Here is a 27,332-nt window from a genome sequence, read left to right as displayed (position 1 = left end):
GGGGAGGGGATTGTCTGTATCTGAGGGTATCTCTTGCGGTGGAAACCGTTGAACAGCATCATAGCCAATAGACCATCTGTTGGTGACGGTTACGTGACGAAAGGGAGGGGGGACCTCACGCAAGGACGATTGAGGTGACGCTATGTTAGCCTTTGTCTTCTGTTTTAATAGCGGGACGGGGATCCCTGTTGTGTATGCTAAGATTAGTATTGCTGTTGCATATTTGGCACAAACTACCAAGCCATTGTAATGGCCGCAACTACTCATTTCTATTTTATTTATTTTACATGATTGGCTTCCTGTATGTCAACGACTTGTCTGGGGAAAATAACTATCTATTCTACCCAGTCTTCGTGAACAGAATAGCCTAAAAATGGAAAAGTTGAATGTATTGGCCCTTACTGGCTTGCTTTTAATTCAATGTAGGCAATTTTATTTCTAAATGTATTTAATGATTTCAGAAGATTGGAACTTCTTACTCTGGCTTTATTGGTGTATTTATCTGAACCTTTCTCCAGTTGGGAGATTCAAAGGCACAATACAACAGACTTTACACAACATGAAAGAAAAAGTGGGAACAGAGTTTGGGGGGGTGGGGTTGGGGCGGGAGGGGATCTCAGAAACGTTGGAAGCGACCCAATGTTACCAGTTACTGGTTACTGACAACCCATAACATGTTTCCCTTTCCATAACATAAAATACAGTAAGATCCTTACAGATAACTAGCATTCATTTTAATTCTTCCTCTTAAAAATGTTTCTGCCCTGAGCTAGTTCGAAGCCTCTCTTACAAGAAAGCACATATTTGATTACAACCATAAGCTTTCCTCCCCCAACAATATGTGGTGAGGTTCTGTTCAGGACAAAAGCACAAAACTAATCTTAACAGCCTGTAAATTACCAGAAACTGGATCGGTGCCTTTTCATGCAACTTACGTCACTCGGCACAATGTGTGCACCTCCCTATATCGAACTCACCCCTCGCGTTTCAACTCTGCCCTCTGGATCGGTGCATTGTTGATTTGCATTTGGCTGACAGTTCTGTTATCCCGACAGGCCGTTGTAGCCTGAGGATTGCGTAGGGGTGGAGCGGGAAGGAAGTCACCGCACACCTGGTGGACACATGTGCCCTGTGGGAACACAAGTCAGACAACATGTAGTTACAGGACATTGCATGCTTGCAAGCCTGAGTGGCAGTTACTGTCATTTCCATATTTTCTCCATTCATGCATATATCAACACGAGAAAAAGATTTTGCTGGGCCATTGACCCGGCCACATTTGGGCATTTCATTATATTCTGGCATTTGGTACCGTCATCTCGAGCAATGTACACCACTTACAGTATACGCTATTGCATACAATCCGTGTATACAGCTCAATATTGCACTGAAGCAAATTTAGGTAAATGCTCAAGGGTACAGCAGCAGCATCCCAGCAAGGAATCAACCCCCGTTTATGAGTCAAAAGCCCAGTTATCTAACAATTATATCGTGCTGCCACCCCAGGATCTGGAACAATACATTATTACATTTCCATCTACAATAGTTGTTCTGCATGAATCTTAAACCGATATACAGTATATGTTGTGATGGATTCTATTCTTGAACGTAAATTGCTGCTTATGACAGTGTTTCCATTCCAGCAGTTTTGGTATTGGGTACACTGCTGTCCTCAGTGCCTTCAGCCGTCTTGCTGTGTTTGCGTTTCCACATCACGGGTGAGTTGGTGCCGTTTCCCGATTGGCCGCTATTGGTGTTTGTTTATAAAGACGCAGGCGTACTGTTTACCCCACCTCCCTGTGTCTCCTACTCGAGTCCCTCACCAGGGGCCCACGGGAGCCGGCGAGCTGACCGGATGCCGCTCGCAGGAAGTGGCTAACGCGGACCAGATGTGAAGGGGAGGGGGCGGGCGCGGCTAAGGGAGGGTCAAGATATCGCTAGCCCCCCCGTTGTAAATGGCGACCGTGTCAGAATTGGGTCAGGGGGGACAGGGGAAGAGGAAACCCTTTTGATCCAGGGAGTTTGAAGGGGAGAGAGAGGGGGGCTGCACCACCCGGATATTAGGTTCAGTAGCCAAGGATGCAGGTTAGTTTATAAGCTGGAATAGCCAAAGCAAATTCAAAGCATATTGAGAGGCCAATTTACAAAGGCTGCATTTTCAAGCTGCAGAGCAGGGGAGTGTCTCTGGAGGGGGTCCATGTTATTGAAAAGGTCAGCGACCCCACTGATTGCTGGCTGGAGCAAAAAGGAGGAAGCACCATTACCAGTGTTCCTCACTTCCACCACTGTCATAACAACTAACAGAAAAGCTCATCACTCACGATCTAATGTAACATGTCATCCATTGACAGGTTTAGCCATACATTCCCAATTTTGAGTCACATCGACTACACCTGGATGGGTTGTAGGGGAACACTGAGGATTCTTCGATGGATCCACATGACTGCGTTATTACACGTAGGCCCGTGCAATACCTCTGAACTGACGGCTGTGAATAATGCACAGTAATACAAAGTGCTCCCTCTAGTGGCAATAGAGGACAGGACCATTAGCTGGCAGAACTATTCATTTTTGGTTTAAAATCAAAGCTCTGATTTTTTTTGCTGGATGATTTAACACAGCGGTTTTATTCTGAATATCAGTTCTAACTGTTGGTTGAAAAAAGTTGTATCAAAGTTATGCCTCCTGTTAAATAGGTGATACTAAAGAATGAAATAAAAAAATGACAAAAACAAAGTTGTGCAGTTTAGAAACCTGGTGATGGATCAATGTCTCTGTCACATTTTAAACAAATTAAAATTAGGAGAAAAGTCTTGAAATAACAAATGCAAAAGCAGACATCAAAAACCATTTATTTAATCCATCATTTTTTTTAACCTAACAACAAGAACGAGTTCCAAACCAAAGATACAACAAAGCATGTACATTTAACAATGGGAAAATGCTAGAACAAGTTAAAATGTCATCAATATCAGCAGCAACGTCAGATTCAGGTTTCACAAAACAGACATGGCCACAGCAGTCTGTGACACCAATTTATTCCAATTATTGTGTAAGGGCTGTGGGGAGAATTATTTTATTATTATTTGCTCACTGATTACAAGTTTCATGAAACCGTACTGTTCCGTCAACACCTGAATGTTTCCTAATCACGTTCTGTGAAGCATAACAAAATACAGTCCAAAACCTACATTCCATATATTTCTATATCTGGTCCTCTGAAATCATTTCGTAAGAAAATATTTGTAAACACTATTTGTAATTTGTAAAAGCATTTGTAAAAGCCTAAGTAACAAAACCTGAAACATTGCAAATTAGAGTAGAAATCTGAATCTACTCTAATCCACACTGAAGTCCCTCCGTTGAGACTTCCACAGAGTACTACAGATTGAGCCACTCTGCTCTCGTAGAGCCAATCCGTGTCCTCCCGCAGTCTGGAGACTGGTAAGTGTCCGTAATAACTGGCTGCTGGCTGTCAAACCTCGGAACCTTTGACACGCATGATTTGTGTGCGTGCGTCTGTGACTTACGTCTGCGGCTTAAACCATCTCAATGGCATCACAACGCCAGGACCTCACTAAAGGAGCCTAGCACCATAACAGAAAACACACGATTATACAGAAACATAAAAAAAAAAAAACGAAATATATAATAAATGCTCATTTACAGGCTGCCTACAAATCTGCTGCCACTGGTTCTTCCGTCAGCAGCCAATCGTGTTCCCACGTCTCTGCGCTTTCGGCCTCAGATCCAGGATCGGCTTCTCAAAGTCTCGTCCTAACCCCACCCCATTATGAGAGGACAGCCAACGCTGATCCAGGGCTCCGCTCGGGAGACGAGTTGAGCGTCACCTCCCGCCCGGGCTTCGGCTCTGGCCCCATTTAAACTGGGGACCCCAGCAGGTGAACATCTTCTAGTCTTCGTCCTCGTCCTCGTCCTCGTCTATGAGCGCTCTGTGGCGTCTGCGCTTGGAGGGGGCGGACTGCGCCTCCTCGTCCGAATCGGGGTCGACACACCCTGCGTTTTTCACCGATGAATCGTCTTCTGAAAGGCAACAATTCAGGCATCCATGAGAATTAGGAATATCACTACTAGTCAGGGACAAAACGCCGGTCTCACTTCATCGACAAAACGTAAATTCATCAAAGGCACAGTTATTGTTTAGAAAACTGGCGACGAAACGCTGTACTATCCTGAACATCCACCTCCATTAAACTATTATCTTCTGATACATATTTCATTAGATGGTGTTCTATCAGACACAAATCAGCATTTCAATGTTGGAGTAGTTTTTCCCGTCATAACATAAAGCCATTATCACACCTTGCATGACTAATTGTGAATGTGTCATAAATAGTAAACAGCTAGCTCTCTAATGGCAAGATGGCCATCTAGTAGCAGCTACGTAATGTTAGGTCATCATTAGGCAGTTGTGTCTTGTGCCTTTAGTTTTGAATGGTATGCTACGCTAGCTATGTAGCCAGCTAATGTTAAGTAATTATTGGGCAGTTGTAAAATGTCTTGTGCCTCTAGTCATGAATGGAATGTTAAGCCAGCTATGCGGCTAACTAACGTTAAGCAATAATTTGGCAGTCGTAAGTGCGCGTGTGTCCACAAAAGGCATGTTGAGGGAAAAAAGTTAAACACGCACCGTCTTAAACCACTTCAAATACGGGAAAGGAATAAAGACAGAACCGAGAACAAATCTCACAACATGGCAGCTACACTCCAAACATCACAAAGTGACGTTCCCGGTCTGCTCTGCTACTTTCAAGACCACAAGATCCAATTATGGAGAAAGGTTGTGTGACGTCACTGATGTCGCAGAATAAAGCGTTTGGAGAGAAGCTGTGTTAAAGAGGAGTGATTTATCCTTTATTCCAGTCCTGTGAATGGCATTTTAAAAACACTATGACAGCGGTTAAGACTGGGACGGTACCTCTCTCCTCATCGCTGTCCAGGACTCTGCTTCTCTTTGCACCAACCTTGCCCTGGTCTCCAGCTCTGCTGAACATAAGCCATTAATCACCAGATTACAGATCACAAATATGCTCTTAACAGAACACTAATGCTGCGCTCAATCACTGGTAACTGAAAGCAACGGAGTTGTAATAGTAGTACTAGTAGTAGTTCTTTATTTCGGTCCTGATTAACAACAATTTACAGAATGAATGCACATAGAAATGAGGAATAACAACGTTGACCGAAAAGGTGTAGGCTAAAGCTTTAGCTTATTACACCTACCCTTTTTACATATTCACATATTCAACCCTTTCACTACTAGGTTTAGGCTATACAAAAACAAAACATAATAGAAACAAAAACAAGAGTTCAAAACGTTTCATACACAATAACAATCATACCTCAGGTTTATATTTGTTCAACACCTTATTTGTAAACATTTTTTTAATTTGCAAAGTGTACCACACACTTTTAAATTCCTTGTCACAAATATTCCAGAAGTTAACCCTTTCCAGATATGCATCTATTCTTTATATTTGTCCTTACCCTTGTTTTTTTTTAAACATACCTACTCCTTGTAGAACATTGACTTCAAAGGGCAAATACAAAAATGCAGAGACTGACACAAGACACAATGCTATCACTGCTGCATTTTTTAAATAAACATACTTTGTTGATAATCTGAACTTAATTACTCGTTTACCTTCAACCCAAGGAAGGATACCTTTAACAGAATCATAGCTACAGGACGTGACATTAGACTTCATTTAAATTACACAAACAAGGAATTTAAAATGTCAAAAGTGTGCATGGGGTTGTAAAACATATTTAAGCCACATTTCATCATAAGAAGACACAAAAACAATTTCACAATTTCAACAGGTGAGCATGGCCTTACCTGGGCATGTCTCTGTCAGAAGTGGACTCCATATCATCCTGAGATGAGTGGCTTTCTGAAGGACAGAAAAAACCACAAGATTAGGCAAATCATACATGTGAGGGTGTGACTGTAAGCATGAGAATGTGCATTTCAGCATGTACTGTGTGTGAATACATGAATGTGCAGACTTCTGCACGTGTGGTGCAGGTGAGTGAGCATGCGTTTATATGCATGCATGAGAGTGTGTATCTTGATACGAATGTAGCCTGAGAGCGTGTATATGTATGCATGTGACTGTGTGTCTGTGTGTGTGTGTGTGTGTGTGTGTGTAAGAGAGATATTGGTGGCAGCACTGACCAGTGTGTCCTGCCGCAGTGTGTGTGCGAGTGTGTGTGTGTGTGTGTGTGTGTGTGTGTGTGTGTGTGAGTGTGTGTGTGTACAGTACTGACCAGTGTGGCCTGCTGTTGGCTGGTTCTTCTTGCGGGCCAGCAGCAGTGCTCTCAGGGACTGTGCCCTCTGCTCAATGTCATCGCTGCCCCCCTCCTGCTCCACGGCGGGGCTGCCCTGCACCCCGTCCCCTCCCCTCTCCCCTGCTCCCACATCCTGGGACAGCCAGGAGGCTGCCGCCCGCAGCTGGGACGGGCTCAGCTTCGCCGGAACTCTCCAGAAGGACTCCTGAGCACCACACGACACAGCGCTTTAGGCACAGACACACGTCAGACTCCATACATGTTCACCACTTCCAAAACACGCAGGCCTCATACCATGCGGGGGGGGGGGGGGGGGAGGGGGAGGAGGTCTTTGAGCTAGATAAAGCAGGCCTGGAACTGGTCTCCGTGGCCAAGTTTTTAACATTTTCCAGAAAGCACTGCAAACATTGTGAAATAAGATTTTGCCCATCATATTTTCAAGGACTAACAATAAGGGTAGGGGTCTTTCACTGTTTGACAATTACATTACAGCACAATGACGAAAACCAATGGTCAACCTTTTCCGGCACTGCGGAAGACAGTGGACCAGTCACAGCTAAATGGCAGCGGAATATTCCGACACAATAGAAAACTCAATTATATTTCCACGCCCTTCGACTGAAAAGCCCGTCAGCGATTGGCTGACTGAACGGTTTCCGGAGCAACAGACACGCCCACCTGCTCGTTGGCAGGCGCACGGACGCCCAGCTTGCGGAGCAGCCGCTGGAAGCCGGCCGTCTCCATGGCGTCCTCGTTCTCCTCCATCAGCGGGACGAGCGGGACTGCCTGGGACAAGCCTGCGGACGTGGGAGAGGGACAGGGGCGTTCCTCAGCGATTACGGCGTTTCCTCGGTCGTGAGCGTCCAAGTGAGATGTGGGCAGGCCTCACACCACCGAGGTTTCAGTACCACAGTGTATTTTTGAAGCGGTGTGCAAAAGGGGTATATTGTGCCTTCGACTGTTATCCAAGAACACAGGCACACAGAGACATGGACAGACAAACACGAACACACACACACGGACACGCAGACACACACTCACCTTCTTCTTCACGATCATCGGCTGTTCTGTTCAGGCAGTTCTGCAGCCACAGCAGGGGTCCTGCCATGCCTGTACACACAGAAGAGCAGGTGCGTTAAGCTCAAGCCGCAGTGAGGCGGGGATCGGGGGCGCTGAGTGTGTAAAGGTTGAGTCTGAGCAGTGGCGGTGGGGATGATGGGGGTAGGATTTTGGGGATTTAAAGGGGAGCGGGACGGACCTTCCCCTCGCAGAGCGTGCACTATGGCCCCCACACTGGCGTTCCGCTCAGCCGGTGTCTCCCTGACACGGGTCCCCTTCTGCCGAGCCCCTCGCTCCTCTTCCTCGCCCTCCTCGTCATCGCTCCTCCCCGACCCGTCTTCCTCCTCATCCTCATCCTCCTCCTCCTCATCCTCTTCTATGTCCGAGCGCTCTCCCTGAGCCCCCGCTGTCATGTCTGAGAAGAAATCCTCTTCAGACTGTGTGGGGGGAGGGAAGACACTGCGGTTAACCACCAGGGGGCAACAAATCTCATGTTAAAAAAACACCTTCAAATGTCGGATAATAATAACCACCTTTCAACCTTCCTATATTAACCAAGTTTTCAGTAGTGAAGGAAAGAGGAACTATTTTCCAGCCTTGACAAAGCAGCTCACAGAAGCCAGGTCTCTGTCCTGAGTGCAAGTAGGTGGAGCGGCAACAACATACAGGTGACATGGGCTATTTTCATTACACAGAGGCAGAAGTGCGGTAAACAAGAGTTACATTCTCTGCAGAGTTAACTCTGCTGTTATTATGCATCCTGGAGGCACTCTCATTAACGGCAACTTGGCAGAGTATTATACGAAGCGCTATTTAATCATCGGGAGAGTTGTGGGGAAATGTAATTTGTGACTCACTCCCCCAGCTTATTCAGGGGGGGGGGGGGGGGGTGTTCTGAGCAGAGCACTATGGGCAGTGTAGTTTGTCACACACCATGCCGGTGGATTTCCCAGGGGCGTTGCGACGCCTCTTCTTGTACAGCTCCCTCCGGTCGGACACCAGGCCCATGCTGAGCATCTTGTCGACCACCCGCGCCCGCGAACGCTTCGCGGTCAGCCTCTTCAGCACGTTACCCAGCACATCTGAGGAAAGACCAGGGCCACTGCTCACCAAACGCCCCCGCACACATCCCGCCCGGTCTACAGCCAGCCGCGCCCGACTGTGAGCGCCACACCCGTTCATCGCAGCGACATTACAGGAGCAATAGGTAAGATTTCTGTGTTAAAACATTGTTACAAGACCATTGTAGATCCCTTCCTATCACTGAAAAAGGCTCACTGACATGTTGACTCAACCTCTGCCCGTGTTTATGGTCCTTAAATTTGGGGTTTCAAAATATGCGCAGGCCTACACTCTGTACCAAAACATTGTATAACTGTATAATAATTCAAGTTCATTGGTTCTAATTGCCACAGCAAATGGCGTTTCAATGTCAGCGCGTTTACAGAGAAGGGGGAGGGATAAACAGTGTCGTGGTTTGAAGGTGTTTGTTGCTGCTATTCTTCTCTTGACCATTAGGAGTCCGAAATTACCCATTGTACCTTTAAGTAATGTTTAACACACATCATCCCATTCCACAGTTGAAGCACAGTGAATTCAGCCACAGAGGACTTGCCACAATTACTGACAGTCAGGATTTCACTCATAAGCACACGCAGCAAAAAGCGCTTAAATCTGATGCTCTCAGACTGCGGTGTACAGGGACGAACTTCTGCGTTTTAAGGCGCTTCCTGTCGGGGGAGTTGAGGCAATTACGCACCGTCAGAGTTCCTGTACTCTTCAAATAGAGTCTCCAACTCCATCTCCTGCTCCTCCGTCCAGAGAACAATGCGAGTTCCCTTCCTGCAGAGAGACGAGTGTTAAGCCCGCAGCGCTGACCCGGTAGTACAGCCCTAACCCACCAGTACGGCCCTAACCAATCAGTACAGCCCTAACCAATCAGTACAGCCCAAACACTACAGAGCAGCCCTAACCCACCAGTACAGTCCAAACACTACAGAGCAGCCCTAACCCTACGGAGCACCCCTAACCCACCAATACAGCCCTAACACTACAGAGCAGCCCTAACCCACCAGTACAACTCTAACAATCCAATACAGCTCTAACTCTACAGTACAATCTTTACCCTGCAGGACAGCCCTAAACCTGCAGTACAACCCTTACCCTGTCATATGACCCTAACCCAAAAAGCATAACCCTAACCCTTGAGCACAACCCTAAACCTGCAGTACAGGCCTAACCGCAGCCAAGACTGAAAAGACTGAAAGCATTTTCGTGTTTCTGTAACTGCACAGTGAATGATTTAAATCCCTGACCTCTCTTTCTTCAGGTCCCTCACGCTGTCCACGAGACCCATGTGCACCATCTGAGCCACAACCTGCCGCCGCGTGCGTGTGGTGTTGCCAAGCAACGGCAGGATGGTCTCCACGACGTCGGGCACTGCGACGGAGACGGCAGTGAGTGTGGGAACAGTGGCGTTCCATCAGAGAGAGGATTAGTGCAGGAGAGGTGGGGGCTCAGAGAGAGGGAGATGAGGGGGAGAGAGATGAGGGAAGGAGAGATGGGGGATAGAGAGAGAGGGAGGGGGAGAGAGGGGATAGAGAGAGAGGGAGGGGGAGAGAGAGATGATGGAAGGAGAGATGGGGATAGAGAGAGAGGGAGGGGGAGAGAGGGGATAGAGAGAGAGGGAGGGGGAGAGAGAGATGATGGAAGGAGAGATGGGGGAGAGAGAGAGAGGGAGGGGGAGAGAGGGGGAGAGAGAGATGATGGAAGGAGAGATGGGGAGAGAGGGAGAGGGAGAGAGAGGTAGGGGGAGAGAGAGATGATGGAAAGAGAGATGGGGGAGAGAGGGAGAGGGAGAGAGACAGAGAGGGAGAGAGAGAGGGGGGGGAAAGAGAGAGAGTCTCACCTCCAGAGTCGCGGTGTTCCTCGTAGACCTGCCGGAGTTCCTCCTGTTCTTCTGGAGTCCAGCTGGCTTTTCCTCCTCTGATGGGTACAGAAAAACATGACTCAGAATGACAAACGTACCCAGCAGTGAAGCCTAAGCTAGATATACATGGAATAACAAGTTTCCACAATCACAATTAATCCCCTGCCTTCAGAAATGGGAAGAGACATGCGATTAGGTGCACTTTTATGGCACCGTAAACTGACAGAATGTCATAAAATCTTATGTTCTGTGCGATAACTAAAGATTATGAAGCGAGTCAAGTTAAGCAAATGATAAATGTTCAACTGTGACCAGATATGAACACAAAAGTGCACATCAGAATTTGCTTAAGCAGGTAAAAGGGAGCACCACAGTTTGGTTGAATCTGGCCTGGGCCCGTGCGGACTGTGATTTGGGAGGGGCACAGTAGACAGGTGTAGCAGGGTCCAGTTGTTGCCGGCACATGCACCAGCGCGGGCACACACTCACTTGTTCCCCTCCCCGGGTTTGGTGTACCCCTCGGTCATCTCACGCACAGTCCCCACGTTCTTCCAGAAGAGCAGCTCCACGAAGGCCTTGCTGTTGTCTGCCGCCAGGGTGAAGAAGCGGCCCAGCAGGAACCTGGCAAAGGTGACCAGCTCCTGTGGGCCAGGCAGAGGGGAAAGGGGGCTTTAAGAGTCTCTCATATTGCGTAATTCATGTAATGCACGTTCTGAAAGACTTTTACCAGCAAAAGTGTGGTACAAAAACTTTTCCCAGCAAAGTGTGGTGCAAGTAATGGTGCTCAGAATCCAAGTGCGCAATTACATGACATTACATTAATAGCATTTGGCAGACGCTCTTACCCAGAGCGATGTACAGTCGACAATTCTCCCCTGGAGCAATGCAGGGTTAAGGGCCTCGCTCAAGGGCCCAGCGGCTGTGCGGCTGTTATTGTGGCTACACCGGGGATCGAACCACCGACCTTTGCGGGGTCCCAGTACATGTACCTCAGCCACTACGCTACGCGACGACTACACGGCCTTGCGTAACCGTGGTAACGCTGCTCCCGGCCCGGTCTCTACCTTGTAGGCTGCGGCCGCAGGGTCCCCCAGGATCTTGTTGAGGAGCCAGAAGACGGACAGCTGGAAGAGCAGAGCGTCCATCTTGAGGTCAAAGGCCAGGCGGTGGAGCATACGGGCGATGCAGTGGTTGGTGTGCGTGCCGTTCTGGGAGTACGTCTTCAGCAATAGCAGGTACGGGCGCACGATGTTCGGGCTGGCGAACCTGCCGTGGGTAATTCAGACATTTAAGTTCTCTTTTTTTTTTTTTGGGACGCAAAAACCGCTAATGTCAGCACTTATGCTAGCTCTGGCTCCCAGGCAAGCATTTCTTCACACTGCAATTCAATGTATTTCCCATGCAGAGCTGGACCCAGTGAAGGACTTATTCAGCTCTGGATCATAGCCAGTTATGAATATTTCAGGCCAGCAACCAAACCAAGTTGACAAAAGGAAACTGGAGGAAAGGTTAGCTCTGGGGAGGAAACTATGATAAGCTTGACTCTAAACTTAAAACCGTGAGCTGATGAGTTTTACAGAAACTGCGTACGTGTCAGAACAAACCTCTTGATGTAGTCCAGGAAGTTGAACTCTGTCTCAGACACACGTACTGACTCAATCTCTTCCTCTTCCTCCAATTCACCAACGCCTCCTTCCTCCTCCTCTACAACAGGATCAGTGGGAGCCGGCCCTGCCCACAAAAGTTGATATTGGTTACATTCTTTGCTGCCAACAATAACAAACTGTATGGAAATCGTGCAGTATGTCATCTATTGCAGACAGGTGCACGGTTTCATTTAACAAGAACCAAAATCCAGTGAAGTACGTTTTTGCTCATAAGCCAGCGGTCTGAAGTGTGGCAAGTCCATTGTGGGCATTATGTAGGCGGGACTCACTGGGAAGGTTGGCGAATAGGATCTGCTTCAGCAGCTGTAGCTCCTCCTCCGGCTCCACGTCAGCTGACCCAAACACGTCTCCCTCTGGCCACACCTCCCTGCCCAGAGAAACAAACAAACAGTAAATGTCTGCCTCTGTGTCCAAGAGACCTCCTGTTCAAACTGCCTTCAGGTTCACTGAAGCTGAAAAAACACCTCTGCTCTCTATACTGCTCAGGGCTTTGGGGCAGGAAGTCAAGCAGGTTCTACCTTTTACATTTCTTGGCACTGAACTTCGCCGAAATGTGTACTTTTCTGGACGTGTGTGACAGAGGTCCATTACATTACATTACATGTCATTTGGCAGACGCTCTTATCCAGAGCGACGCACAGTTGATTAGACGAAGCAGGAGACAATCCTCCCCTGGAGCAATGCAGGGTAATGGGCTTTGCTCAAGGGCCCAGCGGCTGTGCGGATCTTATTGTGGCTACACCAGGGATCGAACCACCGACCCTGTGGGTCCCACTGATGTACCTTAACCACTACGCTACAGGTCGCCCTACATCTGTCTGATAATGTCTCTTTACTTTAAGGAAATGTATAGAAGTTTTAATGTTAAAACTGAGACACTTGCTTTAGCTTATAAATCATATCATTGGGCGTTCAGTTTTTAACTGTCATTTGGCTTCACTTTCTAACAGTGAAAAGCAAAGAACTGACCATAAATGATTGACCAAGCTGCAGTGCAGTATAATAGTAAGGGAGCTGGGCCAGTAATATATAAACGTTAAAAAATGTAATTGGAGAATTAAAAACCAAGAAACACTGACAGATCTTTACCTCCAGGCAGTTTACACTAATTCTAATGAACTACTTCTTAAATGGGAAGCACTTTCATGTACCTGGCTAGCGAGTCATTCAACTCATGTGCATCAGGCTGAAGATTCTCCACAAGGGGGAGCAATTAGCACACATCATTACATTACATTACATTAATGGCATTTGGCAGACGCCCTTATTCGGAGCGACTCCCCATTCCTCCCCTGGAGCAATGCAGGGTTAAGGGCCTTGCTCAAGGGCCCAACAGTCGTGCAAATCTTATCGTGACTACACCGGGGATTCCCAGTCGTGTACCTTAACCACTACGATACAGGCCGCCCCATCTAAACGTCACGATCACAGTTTTTGTTCATTGTATCCACCCTCTGCACAGCTTACTGTGGCTACTGCGTACAGCTGTTTAAGGTTCTGGGGCAAGAACTTCCATGGCAGCTCCAGTTTTAAAAGAAACAAATAGGTTAAAAGAAACAAAACATGTAATGTGTGGTGTGCATTTACCGAGTTGTTTCATAATAAAGAGATCAGTTACAGGCTAGGTGGATAGCATGACCCATGCACAAACATTATTTAGGCTAACGGTTTTAAATTATGTCCTCCAGACTGAACAAGTCTGGCTTGCCGTTTATTTCATATCGAGTGCAACCATGAGCACAACACGGAGGAGCGCTGAGCACACCTGGGCTCCTTATTTCACCAGTTTGAACTGTTAATTATATAATCAAAATCAAAAACTTTATTGAGATTCTAGCAAGCTTGATGAGCAAACAGCCATAGTGGAAAATGAAGCTGAAATAAACTCAATTGTAGTCATTACATTACATGTCATTTGGCTGACGCTTTTATCCAAAGCAACTTACAGTTCATTTAGACTAAGCAGGAGACAATCCTCCCCTGGAGCAATGCAGGGTTAAGGGCCTTGTTCAAGGGCCCAACGGCTGTGCGGATCTTATTGTGGCTACACCGGGGATCGGACCATTAATACATTACATTATTGGCATTTGGCAGACGCTCTTATCCAGAGCAACGTACAGTTGATTAGATTAAGCAGGAGACAATCCTCCCCTGGAGCAATGCAGGGTTAAGGGCCTTGTTCAAGGGCCCAACGGCTGTGCGGATCTTATTGTGGCTACACCGGGATTAGAACCACCGACCTTGCGTGTCCCAGTCATTTTACCTTAACCACTACGCTACAGGCTACAGGACCACCGACCTCGTGTGTCCCGGTAACCCTTAGCCACTACGCTACAGTGGTTTGTGTGATGCTGCAGGCGCGTCACCTTGCCGCCCGGAGCAGGCCGAGAGCCTCGGGTCCCAGACGGGCGAGCAGAGCGTCCTGTAGCCGCACCATGGCCTCGGTGCGCTGCTCCTCCAGGGGCGTGTCTGAGGTAGCGTCGAACGGCACCACGCCCTCCATCACCGACTCCGACAACTACGACCACAGCACGGATACGATGTCAGGAAACGTTTGGTGACGGTTGGGTGCGCAAAGGGCCAAAATGACGAAACTGATGAAACAGCTTTTCACAAAACCCATTTCGCAATTGCCGTTGAAAACTTCTCCAATTAAAATTATCTTAAACAAGTTATTTTAATTAACACATTGGACCTGTAGTGTATGGCTTCTGAAAAAATCTAAAGCCAGAGAGAAGAGAGGAAGAGAGAGAGAGAAAGAGGGAGAGGGAGAGGGAGAGGGAAGGAGAGAGGGAGAGGGGAGAGGAAAACCACAACCGAAATGCTAACGCAGCTCACACCACAGCCAGTGCAGAGAATGACAGTGCTGCACCTTGGAGCCTTGATCTGAACAGTATAATAAAGACGTAGTCATGCGACATTGCAGATTAGACCTCCAGCGTTCAGACGCAGGTGAACGGACCTGAAACCCAGCGGTGCTCAGCTCTTGAGACACCGCCTGCCAGGTCTCCTCCAGGAGCTCAGGTGTGTGCTCCACCTGCGGCTTCTTCTTTCCGTGAGACCTCCTGCGTTTCGTCTTCTTCTTCTGCAGAAATAAAATCACAACACAGGGCATCAGCCATAACATCCACAACCTGAATACAGGGAGTCAACTACTGAACTTCTTCTCATCCAGGGAATCCATTAAATAAATCACACAACCGGCACATCCCCCACCAGGCTCTCTCTCTGTCCTCAGCTGCACCACCAGGCCCTCTGCCGGCCCTCACCTGCATCACCAGGCCCTCTGCCAACCCTCACCTGCACCACCAGGCCCTCTGCTAGCCCTCAACTGTACAGCCAGGCCCTCTGCCCGCCCTCACCTACACCACCAGGCCCTCACCTTCATCACCAGGCCCTCTGCTGGCCCTCACCTGCACCACCAGGCCCTCTGCTGGCCCTCACCTGTACAACCAGGCCCTCTGCCGGCCCTCACCTACACCACCAGGCCCTCACCTGCACAACCTGGCCCTCTGCCGGCCCTCACCTGCACCACCAGGCCCTCTGCTGGCCCTCAGCTGTACAACCAGGCCCTCTGCCCGCCCTCACCTGCACCACCAGGCCCTCATCTGCACCATGGCCAGCCCTCACCTGCACAACCTGGCCCTCTGCCGGCCCTCACCTGCACCACCAGGCCCTGTGCCAGCCCTCACCTGCACCAACAGGCCCTCTGCCGGCCCTCACCTGCACCACCAGGCTCTCTGCCGGCCCTCACCTGCACCAACAGGCCCTCTGCTGGCCCTCACCTGCACCACCAGGCCCTCTGCCCGCCCTCACCTGCACCACCAGGCCCTCACCTGCATCACCAGGCCGTCTGCTGGCCCTCACCTGCACCACCAGGCCCTCTGCTGGCCCTCAGCTGTACAACCAGGCCCTCTGCCCGCCCTCACCTGCACCACCAGGCCCTCATCTGCACCACGGCCGGCCCTCACCTGCACCACCAGGCCCTCTGCCGGCCCTCACCTGCACCACCAGGCCCTGTGCCGGCCCTCACCTGCACCAACAGGCTCTCTGCCGGCCCTCACCTGCACCACCAGGCTCTCTGCCGGCCCTCACCTGCACCACCAGGCTCTCTGCCTCACCTGCACCACCAGGCTGCGGCGGCCCTGGCAGAAGCGCTCCAGCATGCGCAGGAAGAGGTGTGTGGACTCCACCAGGTCCCGCAGGAAGGAGCGCGGCTGCTTGGTCTCGTCAAACTTGCGCAGCAAGGTCAGGAAGATCTCCCTGTACTCCATCAGGTAAAATATGTTGCCTAGAGATGGATGGGAGGGCAACGGCGGGAAGTCAACGACGGAAAACAGAAATAGGCAGAATGGATGGAGAACAGAAAAAAAAAAAGGGGGACAAAAGGAGAGTAATGGGTGGGAAACTGCATGACTGAGTGGATGATCTTGGGGAGGGTGACGGCAGACAGGATGTGGAGAGTTAAGACGCAGGAAACAGGGGTGTTTGAGCGCTCACTCTTGATGACATTGGAGCTCTGGCGGATGTTCTCGTCTCGGGAGCGGTCCATCTCGTTCACCGTCAGCAGCAGCTCCTGATAGGCCTTCAGGGCCAGATGCATCCTGGGAACATCAAAAACAAAAACGTAAAGTTGTTACAGGCAAACAGGTGACCAGAGACCAGACAGAGCAACTTATATAGAACAGAAATTATTTCACTCGATTCATATTTGCAGAAAAGTGAGCGCATACACAAAATCACTAAAGCCCTGATGCAAATTTGCCAAACCGACCCCACAACCGAAATCTCAGAATACATACCTTCCAAGCACACATTCGCCCAAATGAACCCGCACCCCCTCCCCACCATAACCCTCAAGCCCCCTCCCCCCCCCCAAAAAAAACAAAACTGACCTGCGAGACCAGGAGGTGGCCTCCTTGCGGTCGGTGAGCATCATCTCGTAGTAGTTGGTGATGTTGCGCTCGATGTAGTGGAAGGCGCGGATGGACATGGTCTCGGAGACGAGGTCGGGCCGGAAGTTGTGGCCCCGGTTGAACGCCATGAAGAAGCTCAGGGCCCAAAGGTAGTAGGTCTCATCGTGCTGCTGCCCCTGCTCCCGAACCAGCCTCTCCTGCGCACATCCAAGGAGACACTCAAGAGCCTCAAACCGAAAAATCAACTCGGGCATCAAGTTCTGCAACCCCCCCTCCCCAATAACAGTGGCCTGGTAATGACTTGGGAGTAGCTAAGGACCCAAACTTTTCTGTTCCAAGTCCAATGTGAAGCGGCTCCAACTAAATCCCAAGGGGGTTCAGGCTTTGATTTAGAAATTTTAGTAGGGTTTTTAGTAGGGTTTTTAGTGGGGTGGCCTGTAGCGTAGTGGTTAAGGAACATGACTGGGACCCGCAAGGTCCCCGTGTAGCCACAATAAGATCCGCACAGCCGTTGGGCCCTTGACCCTTAACCCTGCATTGCTCCAGGGGAGGATTGTCTCCTGCTTAGTCTAATCAACTGTATGTCGCTCTGGATAAGAGCGTCTGCCAAATGCCATGTAATGTAATGTAATGGTTTTAATAGGGGCTCAAAACAACAGTATAGCCGTCATTAATTAGTTGAAGATGTATAAGGTTGAGACCTTGTACTGGGGGGGAGATAAGGACTGAAATGGTTAACAGGCTGGCTTTCCCGTGTGTCTACCACCCACCTTGACCAGGTACATGAGGCGGTTGTAGCAGTTCTCCAGGAAGTCGATGCAGAACTCGCGCAGGAAAAGGCGCACGTTGAGGGCGGAGCGTCTCTGGCCGTCGTGGTCTCGCGCCCGCAGCTGACGTTTGGGGACGCGGCGCACCGCCTTGCCCGTGTCGTGGGAGTAGTTCTTAAACTGCGGGGGGGAGACAGCAGGCCGCGGGGGTTAAGCCAATGGGACGCCGAGACCCGAGCGGTCTCCGCGGCGACCAATGAAGGGGAAAGGTCACAGCAAGACGACCCTTACCGTGAAGGCCCCAAGAGTGTAACTCAGAATCTAATCTTCTGTTTTACAAACGAATGGCAAATGAACAAAGTGAGAAGCAGGAGGCCCGAACAGAAGCTCATTCTGACGTACACCGAGTCTGATGTAATTCAGTTCAGTCAGTTTGATCAAACCTCAAACCTAAACCAAAGTCTTTCACTTGTCCAAGGTCACAGCAAGATGACCCTGCCGTGAAGGCCCCAATAGTGCAACTCTAGTCAGAATCTAATCCTCCATCTTACAAACGAATGACAAATTAACAAAATAGCTCAATTACTTGATTATTTGTGTACAGTTTTAGAGCTACCACATAAGAGTAGTACTCAAAATCACACCATCGTCGTTGTATTTATTTGTATTTATTTTTTGCAAGGAGAAGCGGGAGGCCCAAACAGACGTACACTGAGTCTGATGTAATTCAGTTCAGTCAGTTGGACCAAATCTCGAACCGAAACTGAACTTTTTCACTCGTCGAAGGAAAGCTTTTCGGAAGGACTTGCTTTCATACTTGCTTGTCATAACTCATAGCTAGTTTGCAGACCTGTTTTAATGTGGACTTCCACAGGCAAACGAAGCGTGCCCGCTGATGGTGGCAGAGCCAGCCGGAGAGGACTGATGATTTGACTCACATTGTGAAGGCCTCTGTGGTATATGACATCATTGTCCCCGATGGACCTCAGCCCCTGCACCACATAGGAGCCTCCAAAGCGAGAGTGTCTGAGAGAAAGAGCGAGAGGGAGAGAGATTATTCATGTATTTTCACAAATAAAAACTGCTTCTTCTGTAAATCACATTGTACAGAAAGAGCAGAAGTACACATTGCATCTCCCGACCTGCAAGGCCACACTCTTTCACCAGTCGATCTCGGCAGAGGCATTTTCATAGATCCCATACCTCAACATCTCACTGATCACTAATAGAGACTTCAGACCCAAGAAAGCAGGTAGGTGAATTAACTGTGCAATAAACCATTATGACTGATCAGTTAAGAGCTGTTTGTCAACTAAAGTCTGAAGCCAGCAGACCCTGCGTTTTGGGACCCCCCTGGTGCAGTCAGTGCCGCATTTCAATGAAATTAAATGACATTTTATTTGTATAGTGCGTTTCACAGAAGACCCTAAGCCCCCAAAATAGCATATGAGGTAAACGTCTCCCTAATAGAAGAAAAACCCTCAAACACTGGCGAGAAAACTCCACGATGGGAAGAAATCTGGAGAGGAACCCAGCTATAGGGGGATGCCCATCCTCTGCTGACCTATAGGTTGAGATGGTAACAGTTTAGGTACTAAACTAGCAGAAAGTCCCCATGGATGTAGAGTGTGCAGGGGGGATGGAGAGCTAACTCATTGCTAACTACAGCGTCAGCGCTACAGCAGAGCCAGTGACAGGCTCATTATTCTTCAGTCTAAACAGGCCTGTAGCGTAGTGGTTAAGGTACATGACTGGGACACGCAAGGTCGGTGGTTCGACCCCCCCCTTATTAGCCACAATAAGACCCGCACAGCCGTTGTGCCCTTGAGCAAGGCCCTTAACCCTACATTGCCCCAGGGGGGGATTGTCTCCTGCTTAGTCTAATCAATTGTATGTCGCACTGGATAAGAGTGTCTGCCAAATGCCATTAATGTAATGTAATACCCCATAGACCCTGTGCCACCCTGTAGCCTACCTGGTTCCCCTCTGGAGGTTGCGGGTCCTCTTGGCCGCCAGCTCCTTCTGCCTCAGGGCCCCCAGCTCCTGGTCGTCTTTCTGCTTCTCCTGCGTGGTGCGAGCCTGGCCCGCACTCACCAGCAGCTCGGGAGTCTGCCGAGGGCAGAGAGAGAGAGGGGCACTCAGACCACCGCACACGTAACCGCACACGCACATGTACCGCACACACACATGTACCGCACACGTAACCGCACACGCACTGCACACGTAACCGCACACGCACATGTACCGCACACGTAACCGCACATGTAACCGCACACGCACATGTACCGCACACGTTATCGCACACGCACCGGCACATGTACCGCACACACACTGCACACGCACTGCACACGTAACTGCACATGTAACCGCACACGCACATGTACCGCACACGTAACCGTACAAAAGGCGGCCTGTAGCGTAGTGGTTAAGGTACATGACCGGTACATGAAGGTCGGTGGTCCGCACTGCCGTTGGGCCCTTGAGCAAGGCCCTTAACCCTGCATTGCTCCAGGGGAGGATTGTCTCCTGCTTAATCTAATAAACTGTACGTCGCTCTGGATAAGAGCGTCTGCCAATGTACCTTGCATATTCTCTGCATCAGCTAGTCAACACTCAACACGCGGCCAATTTCCACAAAGAACAGCCAGTGGGTGGCCTGTTCTCACACACTCTCTCACACACTCTCTCACACACTCTCTCACACACTCTCTCTCACACTCTCTCTCACACTCTCTCTCACACTCTCTCTCACACTCTCTCTCACACACACACTCACACACTCTCACACTCTCACACACTCTCACACACTCAGCAAACCAATTTCATCCAGAGGACGGCTCCGCCGCTTTGCATGAAGCCGCACGCATTACCACCAATCACGCTTAAATGAAATTAAAGCAAACGACACAACACATAATGTTCCCCCAAGTGAAAAATAAGTGGCGGGAGAGCGATTAGCGGACACCGTGTCAATACTGGCGGTCGGGCGCGCGGTTTCCCCGACCTGGTCCCTGAACATGAGGGAGATGACCTCCAGCACGTGGAGGCTCCACTGCTGCTCGCTCGGCGCGCTGGCCAGGAACTTGAACAGGTCGTCCAGGCCGCTCATGTGCACCGCCCACAGCAGCTTGTCGTGGTTGCTCGCGTCATCGTCCACGTTCTAGCAAGGCCCGGAGACAGACGCACAACACCCACGAATACAAGGGGGAGCGGGAGTACTCCCGATGAGTTAAAGATTAAAAACTTCCATTTCAAACAGAGAAAAACAAAAAAAACAAAAGGATGAGGGACAATGTTCATTTGGGATGGTCATAATCACTTGTGCAGAGCTTTATTGACATTTCAAGTGACCACACTAGTTTATACTGGATGACTGGAGGAGCAAAAGGCTGAATGAAGGGCCGGACCGCTCACCTTCTCCTCGTAAGGGTCAGCAGGAATATGCAACACGTTCCTGACCAGAAGCAGGATCCGCTCGATAAGGAGATTATCCTCTTCCTGTCTCTGTTCCCAGTCCTGAGAGAGAGAGAGAGAAGAGAGAGAGAGAGAGAGAGAGAGAGAGAGAGAGAGAGAGAGAGAGAGAGAGAGAGAGAGAGAGAGAGAGAGAGAGAGAGAGAGAGAGAGAGAGAGAGAGAGAGAGAGAGAGAGAGAGAGAGAGAGAGAGAGAGAAATGGAAGAATGAAACAGAAAAGGCAGAACCAGGATTTTGTAGCAATAGCGTCAGAACTGGGCCCTGTTTCCTCTATTTATTTAAGAGGAAATACCTGTTCTTACTGCTCTGATGCATTCTACAGTCTAAATCAAATCTTGCTTCTGGATCTCTGTGCGTCTCAATTATTTTGTAATACGGGGGGACTGAAGTCTTTAACGGGCCCGATTATAATATTGTTTCTCAAGATAAGTTGGTCTGACAGAAAGAGATATGCAAGCGGGATGCAGTTCTGTTTCACTCACCAGCTGCAGAAGGTTGTAGAGCGTCTCACTCAGCACACCAAACACTTTCTCATTGGCAAAAGCCTGCGGATGGAGAGTTTAGACTTAGACTAGGTTTGACTGACAAACCACCTGGCTATGTCCAGAGGCTTAGTCCAGCCAAACTGCATCGCCATTTTACACTTACCTCCATGTAGGCCTGCAGGTAGGACACGACCTGCAGGTAATGATGTCTGAAAGCCGGGTCATCTGGCACCTTGCCAAAGCAGAGCAGCGCAGGCTGGGTAAGGTTGACCATTAGCCTGAAAGGACCAAAGGGCAACGTGCCCAACAATTATCCTCAAAGACAACACACCCATTGCTACAGAGTAGCAAACAAACGGCTGAAAGCACAGAAACACAAAGCATAATCCAATCTCCACAGAAACCGAAAATACAATCCTGAAAACTCCACAAATCAGCAGGGGAAAAAAAAAACAAAAAAAAAATGGAACGTTCAGACATTCACTCGCATAATTTGTGATCTTACACCTTAACGGGATAAGGCCTTGAGAACAAGTGCCCAGAATAGAGACTTGTGCCCAGAATACCGGTGCCCAGAATATCCCCAAAACCCAGCAGACGCCGCAGCCCTCCAGGAGCGGAGTTTGACACCTGCGGTCTGGAGCCAGAGGCACCCGCAGCCGACCGTTCCCCGAGAGGGACGGGCGGCACCGTACCGGATGCAGGCGTCGAACAGGGGCTTGTCCTGGTGGTGCTGGGTGATGATGGGCAGCAGGTCGTTCTGCAGGATCTGCCCGGCCCCCAGCTGCTGCCGAACGTCGCGGGTCTCATCCTCGTGCCGCAGGTACCGGATCAGGTCCTTCACACTCTCTGTACAGGACGGGGGGGGAGGAGGATAAGTGCTGGAAAAAGAGCCTCCCGAAGAAAGCAGTCAACCAAATGAAGAGAGTGCTTTTGCAATCAGTTTTACAGCATTGCTCTCCGAATTCAAAATGGATTCCCCTTTTTTCCTGGAACAATCCCCCATCAGCAGGCTGAGGAATGACATCATTCCCAAAGACTAGCAATCTGTGCTTAATCTCAGTCCAAACAGCAGTCACTGATGCCGGCGGAACTCACCGAGACAGTCTGGTTCACGGTGGTACGTGTCTCCTTCCAAGAAGCCTAGGGCACTGCACGTTGCCAAGAGTTCACAATTCATCATGTACAAGTCCATATATCTCCGTCCAGGCAAGAGGAAAGGGGTCTCAATCTGGAGGCATGGATGGGTAGGATGGTTAACAGTTCAATGTTAAGGCCTGATCTATACGGTCTAAACACATTTCACACACACGCTCGCTTGAATGTCTTTATTTTGTGACATGGCAGTATTATTACACGCATCACATTTCTGAAAGTATTTTTTAAACTTGAAATTCATTCCAAATAATCTAATCACACCCGAACCTGGAGTCCCCGGCGAACAGTGATATTGATTATTTAAAACCTTGGTTTCTGAACTACTCGAATACTCAATTCTGAATTAATTAGGTAGAAATGCTGTTGAGACAGAGCAATGTGTGACCACAAGGTGTGGCGTTGAGTGATGGCCAGAGAAGATGGGTCACCTGATTCTCAACAGCTGAGCTGAAGTCCACCGACGTCAGTTCACAGGCCGTTCAAAACCTGCAGGGAACAGAGGGGTCACCAGATGGACAGCGGAGGACAAGTGGTTCCAGCAGTGCCAAAAAATAAAAGGAACAGATTACTGCCTTTCACAACACGCCAATCTCTCTGCAAGTCAAGAATTAATATTAAACCGTAAAACATTCTTGCTATTGTGGCATTTGCTTATCTTTTGTGTTTCTTTTTTTAATACAAACATCTGCTAAATGCATGTTGGAGATTGCAGGTACCGTTTTAACAGTCCAATCTTTTGCTCGTCTCTATTTGCTGAAATGGCAAGGGGAAAATGTTAGGAATCCTACCTGCGTTCTTATTGAAAATATTATATAAGTTTTTGAGGGCGCGTAATGTGAGAATTAGTTGTTGCAAAACTGCAACTCGGTTCATCCTGACCATACCTTGTGAGTGCCAAGAACCTGACTCAAGCACTTTTGAAGCCACACATAAGCCAGGAAAGATATTACTTCTACAAATGAAAAGCCCCTTCAACAGCAGCGAAACCCAAGAATGAAGCACCCAAGCAACCCCTCTCTCTCTCTCTCAGTGTAATGCCAGGCAGATCTCGTTCCTTTCACAAAGCCCTCAAGCAGAAATGACACCCTGCACCCATCACCACCCTCCAGGAACCACGATGCCCAGCCGCCCGCCTCTGGACGCCATTAATGTAATGTACTCTTTGATTACATTACATGAATGGCATCCCGCCCCCATCTTGTGTGTGCACGACAAATAGAGATTTTGGGGCGGTCAGAATTTCATACAATGGAAATATAATGGTCAGCGATGATCTTTTAGGTAAAAACTGCAGTCGCCAAGTCTGGTGTTCCAGTGGGAGCTCTCAGCTCTTAGGGAGCTATGTTCAAATGGCAAATGCTGAAAAAATTATATAAAAATAAATTATCAAAACCATACAGAGAATGCCCACCATCAGGAGAGCTTCCATATTTTGTGCACATTTGTGAGGAAGCAACCATCTATAAAACAGTCTCCGCCCCTATGGCACTAAATAAGGGCATGAATTAGCTGGCTTTACAAGATAGATTACAATTAATTATCAATTAGGTCACTGGATGCCCTGATCATGCAAGCACGTATCATATCAAAACAATCAATCATGAGCTCATGGGATGAACTAGGGTTTTTCCTTTTCAGGTTTGAGCACTGAATGGAAGGGACTAACCCAACATGATACAAGTACAATGTGGATTTCTTCCTTTCTGGGGAAAAAAAAAAAACACTTTTCATGGGAAAAAATCCTGAATTTAGACATTAGCCGAACCAAAACACTGACTATTTCACGAAAGATTCAAGCCCTGTAATCTTCACAGCTTTGTAAAGCAAAGACACACACCACAAATTTCCAGGTTTTAAGAGCGGCAAAAGAAAATCTAACCTTTTAGAAACAAATCACAGAGTTCAACCAGCAGGCAGGCCATGAACTCAACAGGATCTTCACCTCAGACCAGGACACACACATCTGCTCTGCTTCCCCCACAGACTGAACACACATTTTCACGCTCACAAGCACTCTTACTCACTGTGCTTAATTTCCAAAGGAAAACCCAAGACCGTCTTAGATTCTGCCCTCTTTCCCAGTGATTCTACCTTCTTTCCACTCCAAAATGCGTAGAAAAACAAACAGAAAGCGGGTGAACACAGCCGATATGATCCACAGTTATGCAACAGGAATACTTACCCATAATTCCCAGTGAATGTAATCCAGTTTCATAAGGAAGCTTAACCCTTCGAGTGCTATATATTTTCAGTGCTGCCTACCACGCATGTATATTTTCACCACTTTGACACCAGTGTGTACGCCTGCAAATTACGGTAACCCATGCGATGACTAAACTAGGTACGTGCAACTCAGACACCATCTTAGCACTGAAGCAGGTTTCCCACTCTGTTGGATAAGCAAATAATAGCAACCGGCAGGCGAACGTCGCCCCTTTAAGAGGCGGATCCCAATAACAAATGGAGGGAACCTTTCAGGCTAAAAACAACACGGTTTACACAGTTAACGACTACCGGCATAACCAGTGCCCCAATACAATAGGCATGTGAGGTGCTACGGGTATTCGAAAACAAGCAAGATTAGTGAATATGCCAGTTGGCAGGGGAATAAATGCACGAGACATAGGACCACACTTGCCAGGGATTAGCGGAGGAAAAATACATTCAAGACCTTCACTATATATAATTAATCACCCGAATATTTCACAGACTAGCAAGACTGAATTTCACACTGTATTTTGAAGAATTAAATAAATAAATAAACATTTATGTCCACTTCAAGCACCGCTTTAAACTACAAACTAGCTAAACACATTATTAAATGCTGTATCTAATTTCAGTAAACACGTGCGTGCATCTCCCCAAATTCATGAGAACCCAGATGACAGCTCTCTTACAAAAGTAGCCTGACTCCATGGGATGACACACACCTCCACACATTATTTGTGCATTTTCACGCCATTTATTTTAAGCAATACAAAACACACAGGAACAAATGTGTCCGTCACTCAAGAAGACACAAGTAGCCTAACTGTTGGGTTAGTGAAGAGAAATAAACTGTAAAATGTGGCAACATTTTCCGACCTAGCCTTATTCACCAAAAGCATGCAAAGCATTCATTATAGTACCTATGTACGACACTGCCCAAGGAGAGCTGTCAATTCTCAATGGGGGCTTACAGTAGGCTACCTGTCAGTCACTCTGAAATAACTGACATTTTCCTCTTAATTGAATTTCTAATATTTCATTACATTACATTATACTCATTTAGCAGACGCTCTTATGCACGTACAATGGAGTGCAAATCGCAACCCGGGACAAGATGCGCTGAAAATCCCGGAGGGAAAGTACAGTTCCAAGCGCTAGACATGAGCACAGATTAAAAACCTGAACTCTTGCCGGATAATCAGATGACTGACCAAGTAGCAATACCACAATTTTGGCAACTATAACACCACGAATATTAAAATAATGAAACGCAACTGCGATCATTACATATAGCATACATGACTGGCTAATTATTACAGCGAAGTGAGTTTTCAGTCTGCACCATGAGCGTGGTCAAAGACCTCAACAGGAAGGTCATTCCACCGCCGTGGGGCCAGAACATACAGGAGTCGTACAAGGACTGTTTTACTCCATGTCAGACTCCTGGTCAGATAGATAACCATTTGATAGTTGGAAGTTAGGATTAAGTATTTTAATTTACTTATCTTTGTTAAATTAATGGTAGCCAAGCTGCACAAACGAGCACCCAAGCTTTCATCAACATTACTTATGATAGGCTATGCAAGGTGTGGTTTTAAAAATATGAACTCACCAGATTAAGCAGATGTATGAACAGAGAATAGGTTTACTACTTCATGCGCGCACTACATCAAACTTAATATCGAATTTTGGTCACTTTGAATTGACTAATTCAAACTCCATTTCCACGAAGTTGCGGAGCAGCTCTGTGTGCCTGCCCGCCCACCTGCCTGCAACACATCTCGCGCCTAAACAGCGCAAAGGTCAGAGTTACTCTTAAAGGGGCAACAACACGTTCTTTGCGGATTCATTGCTTTCCAGCAGCTGGGGGGCGATGAGGGTCATTCATTGTTATTACTAACGTTACATAGACGGCAAGATGTTTAATCTGTCTTTAATTTATGAGGCCCGATGTATGTGTTTGTGTGTGTGTATATATATTTGACTAAACTGAATAGCCTCGGTTGCAGAGCGTTAGTCAGTAATACCGCGGAAACCCTGTTAGGCTAGACTGGTTGCAGAGAGTACTAGCTATATACGTGTACATGTTCACGAACCGGCATGTGAGATAATACTACTAATAAAATCCATACCTGTTAAAATGTGATGCGGCAGGTTTAATAAGTTGAGGCCACGTGTCTTCACTGTGTAGGCACTGTTATAGCGTATCCTATGTCTCGAAGGGACACAGGAAACCCCAAAATAGCACTGTACGCTTCTCTTTAGGATAATAGTGGGGTAACCATTGCTGACTGTACCTCAATGTTTCACCTGTATTTTTAGCTCTACTCTAAAACACAATGTTAAAGGCTATTCAGTA

General features: G+C 48.1%; 1 protein-coding gene across 5 annotated transcripts; it reads right to left on the bottom strand.

The window, feature by feature from the left end:
• Positions 1-2,874: 2,874 nt before the first annotated feature.
• Positions 2,875-26,745, bottom strand: timeless (timeless circadian clock). 5 transcript variants are annotated; one of them, XM_061221009.1, is made up of 31 exons: positions 26,586-26,745; positions 23,194-23,251; positions 22,706-22,838; positions 22,303-22,456; positions 21,771-21,885; positions 21,605-21,667; positions 21,065-21,166; positions 20,655-20,810; positions 19,626-19,759; positions 18,589-18,676; positions 17,654-17,830; positions 16,863-17,080; positions 16,468-16,571; positions 16,089-16,258; positions 14,930-15,052; positions 14,334-14,485; positions 12,237-12,334; positions 11,905-12,031; positions 11,365-11,566; positions 10,790-10,941; positions 10,280-10,356; positions 9,687-9,810; positions 9,131-9,213; positions 8,305-8,453; positions 7,571-7,808; positions 7,354-7,422; positions 6,991-7,109; positions 6,292-6,517; positions 5,861-5,915; positions 4,940-5,007; positions 2,875-4,044 (listed from the first exon to the last, which is right to left on the bottom strand). In XM_061221009.1, exons 3-31 carry the CDS (start codon positions 22,800-22,802, stop codon positions 3,914-3,916), a joined length of 3,771 nt encoding a protein of 1,256 aa, XP_061076993.1. In that variant the 5' UTR covers positions 22,803-22,838; positions 23,194-23,251; positions 26,586-26,745; the 3' UTR covers positions 2,875-3,913. The 5 variants fall into 5 exon arrangements, with proteins under 5 accessions (XP_061076993.1, XP_061076995.1, XP_061076996.1 ...); XM_061221011.1 differs by lacking the exon at positions 26,586-26,745 and adding an exon at positions 24,790-25,255 and having other exon boundaries at positions 2,875-4,041; XM_061221012.1 differs by lacking the exon at positions 26,586-26,745 and adding an exon at positions 24,790-25,254 and having other exon boundaries at positions 2,875-4,041; positions 4,940-5,004.
• Between the last annotated feature and the right edge of the window lie 587 nt (positions 26,746-27,332).

Source organism: Conger conger, chromosome 14 (genome assembly GCF_963514075.1).
Source record: "Conger conger chromosome 14, fConCon1.1, whole genome shotgun sequence".
NCBI classification, from domain to species: domain Eukaryota; kingdom Metazoa; phylum Chordata; class Actinopteri; order Anguilliformes; family Congridae; genus Conger; species Conger conger.
The sequence above is the reverse complement of the archived record's forward strand: the minus strand, read 5'-3'. Positions and strand labels throughout refer to the sequence as shown.

Excerpts from the sequence above, each read along its gene's own strand:
- timeless (XM_061221009.1), bottom strand. The coding sequence starts at position 22,802 with ATGGACTTGTACATGATGAATTGTGAACTCTTGGCAACGTGCAGTGCC. Across the intron at positions 22,457-22,705 it reads CCGTGAACCAGACTGTCTCG|AGAGTGTGAAGGACCTGATC; the intron begins GTGAGTTCCGCC and ends CGTCCTGTACAG. Across the intron at positions 7,110-7,353 it reads CGATGATCGTGAAGAAGAAG|GCTTGTCCCAGGCAGTCCCG; the intron begins GTGAGTGTGTGT and ends CCACGTCCGCAG.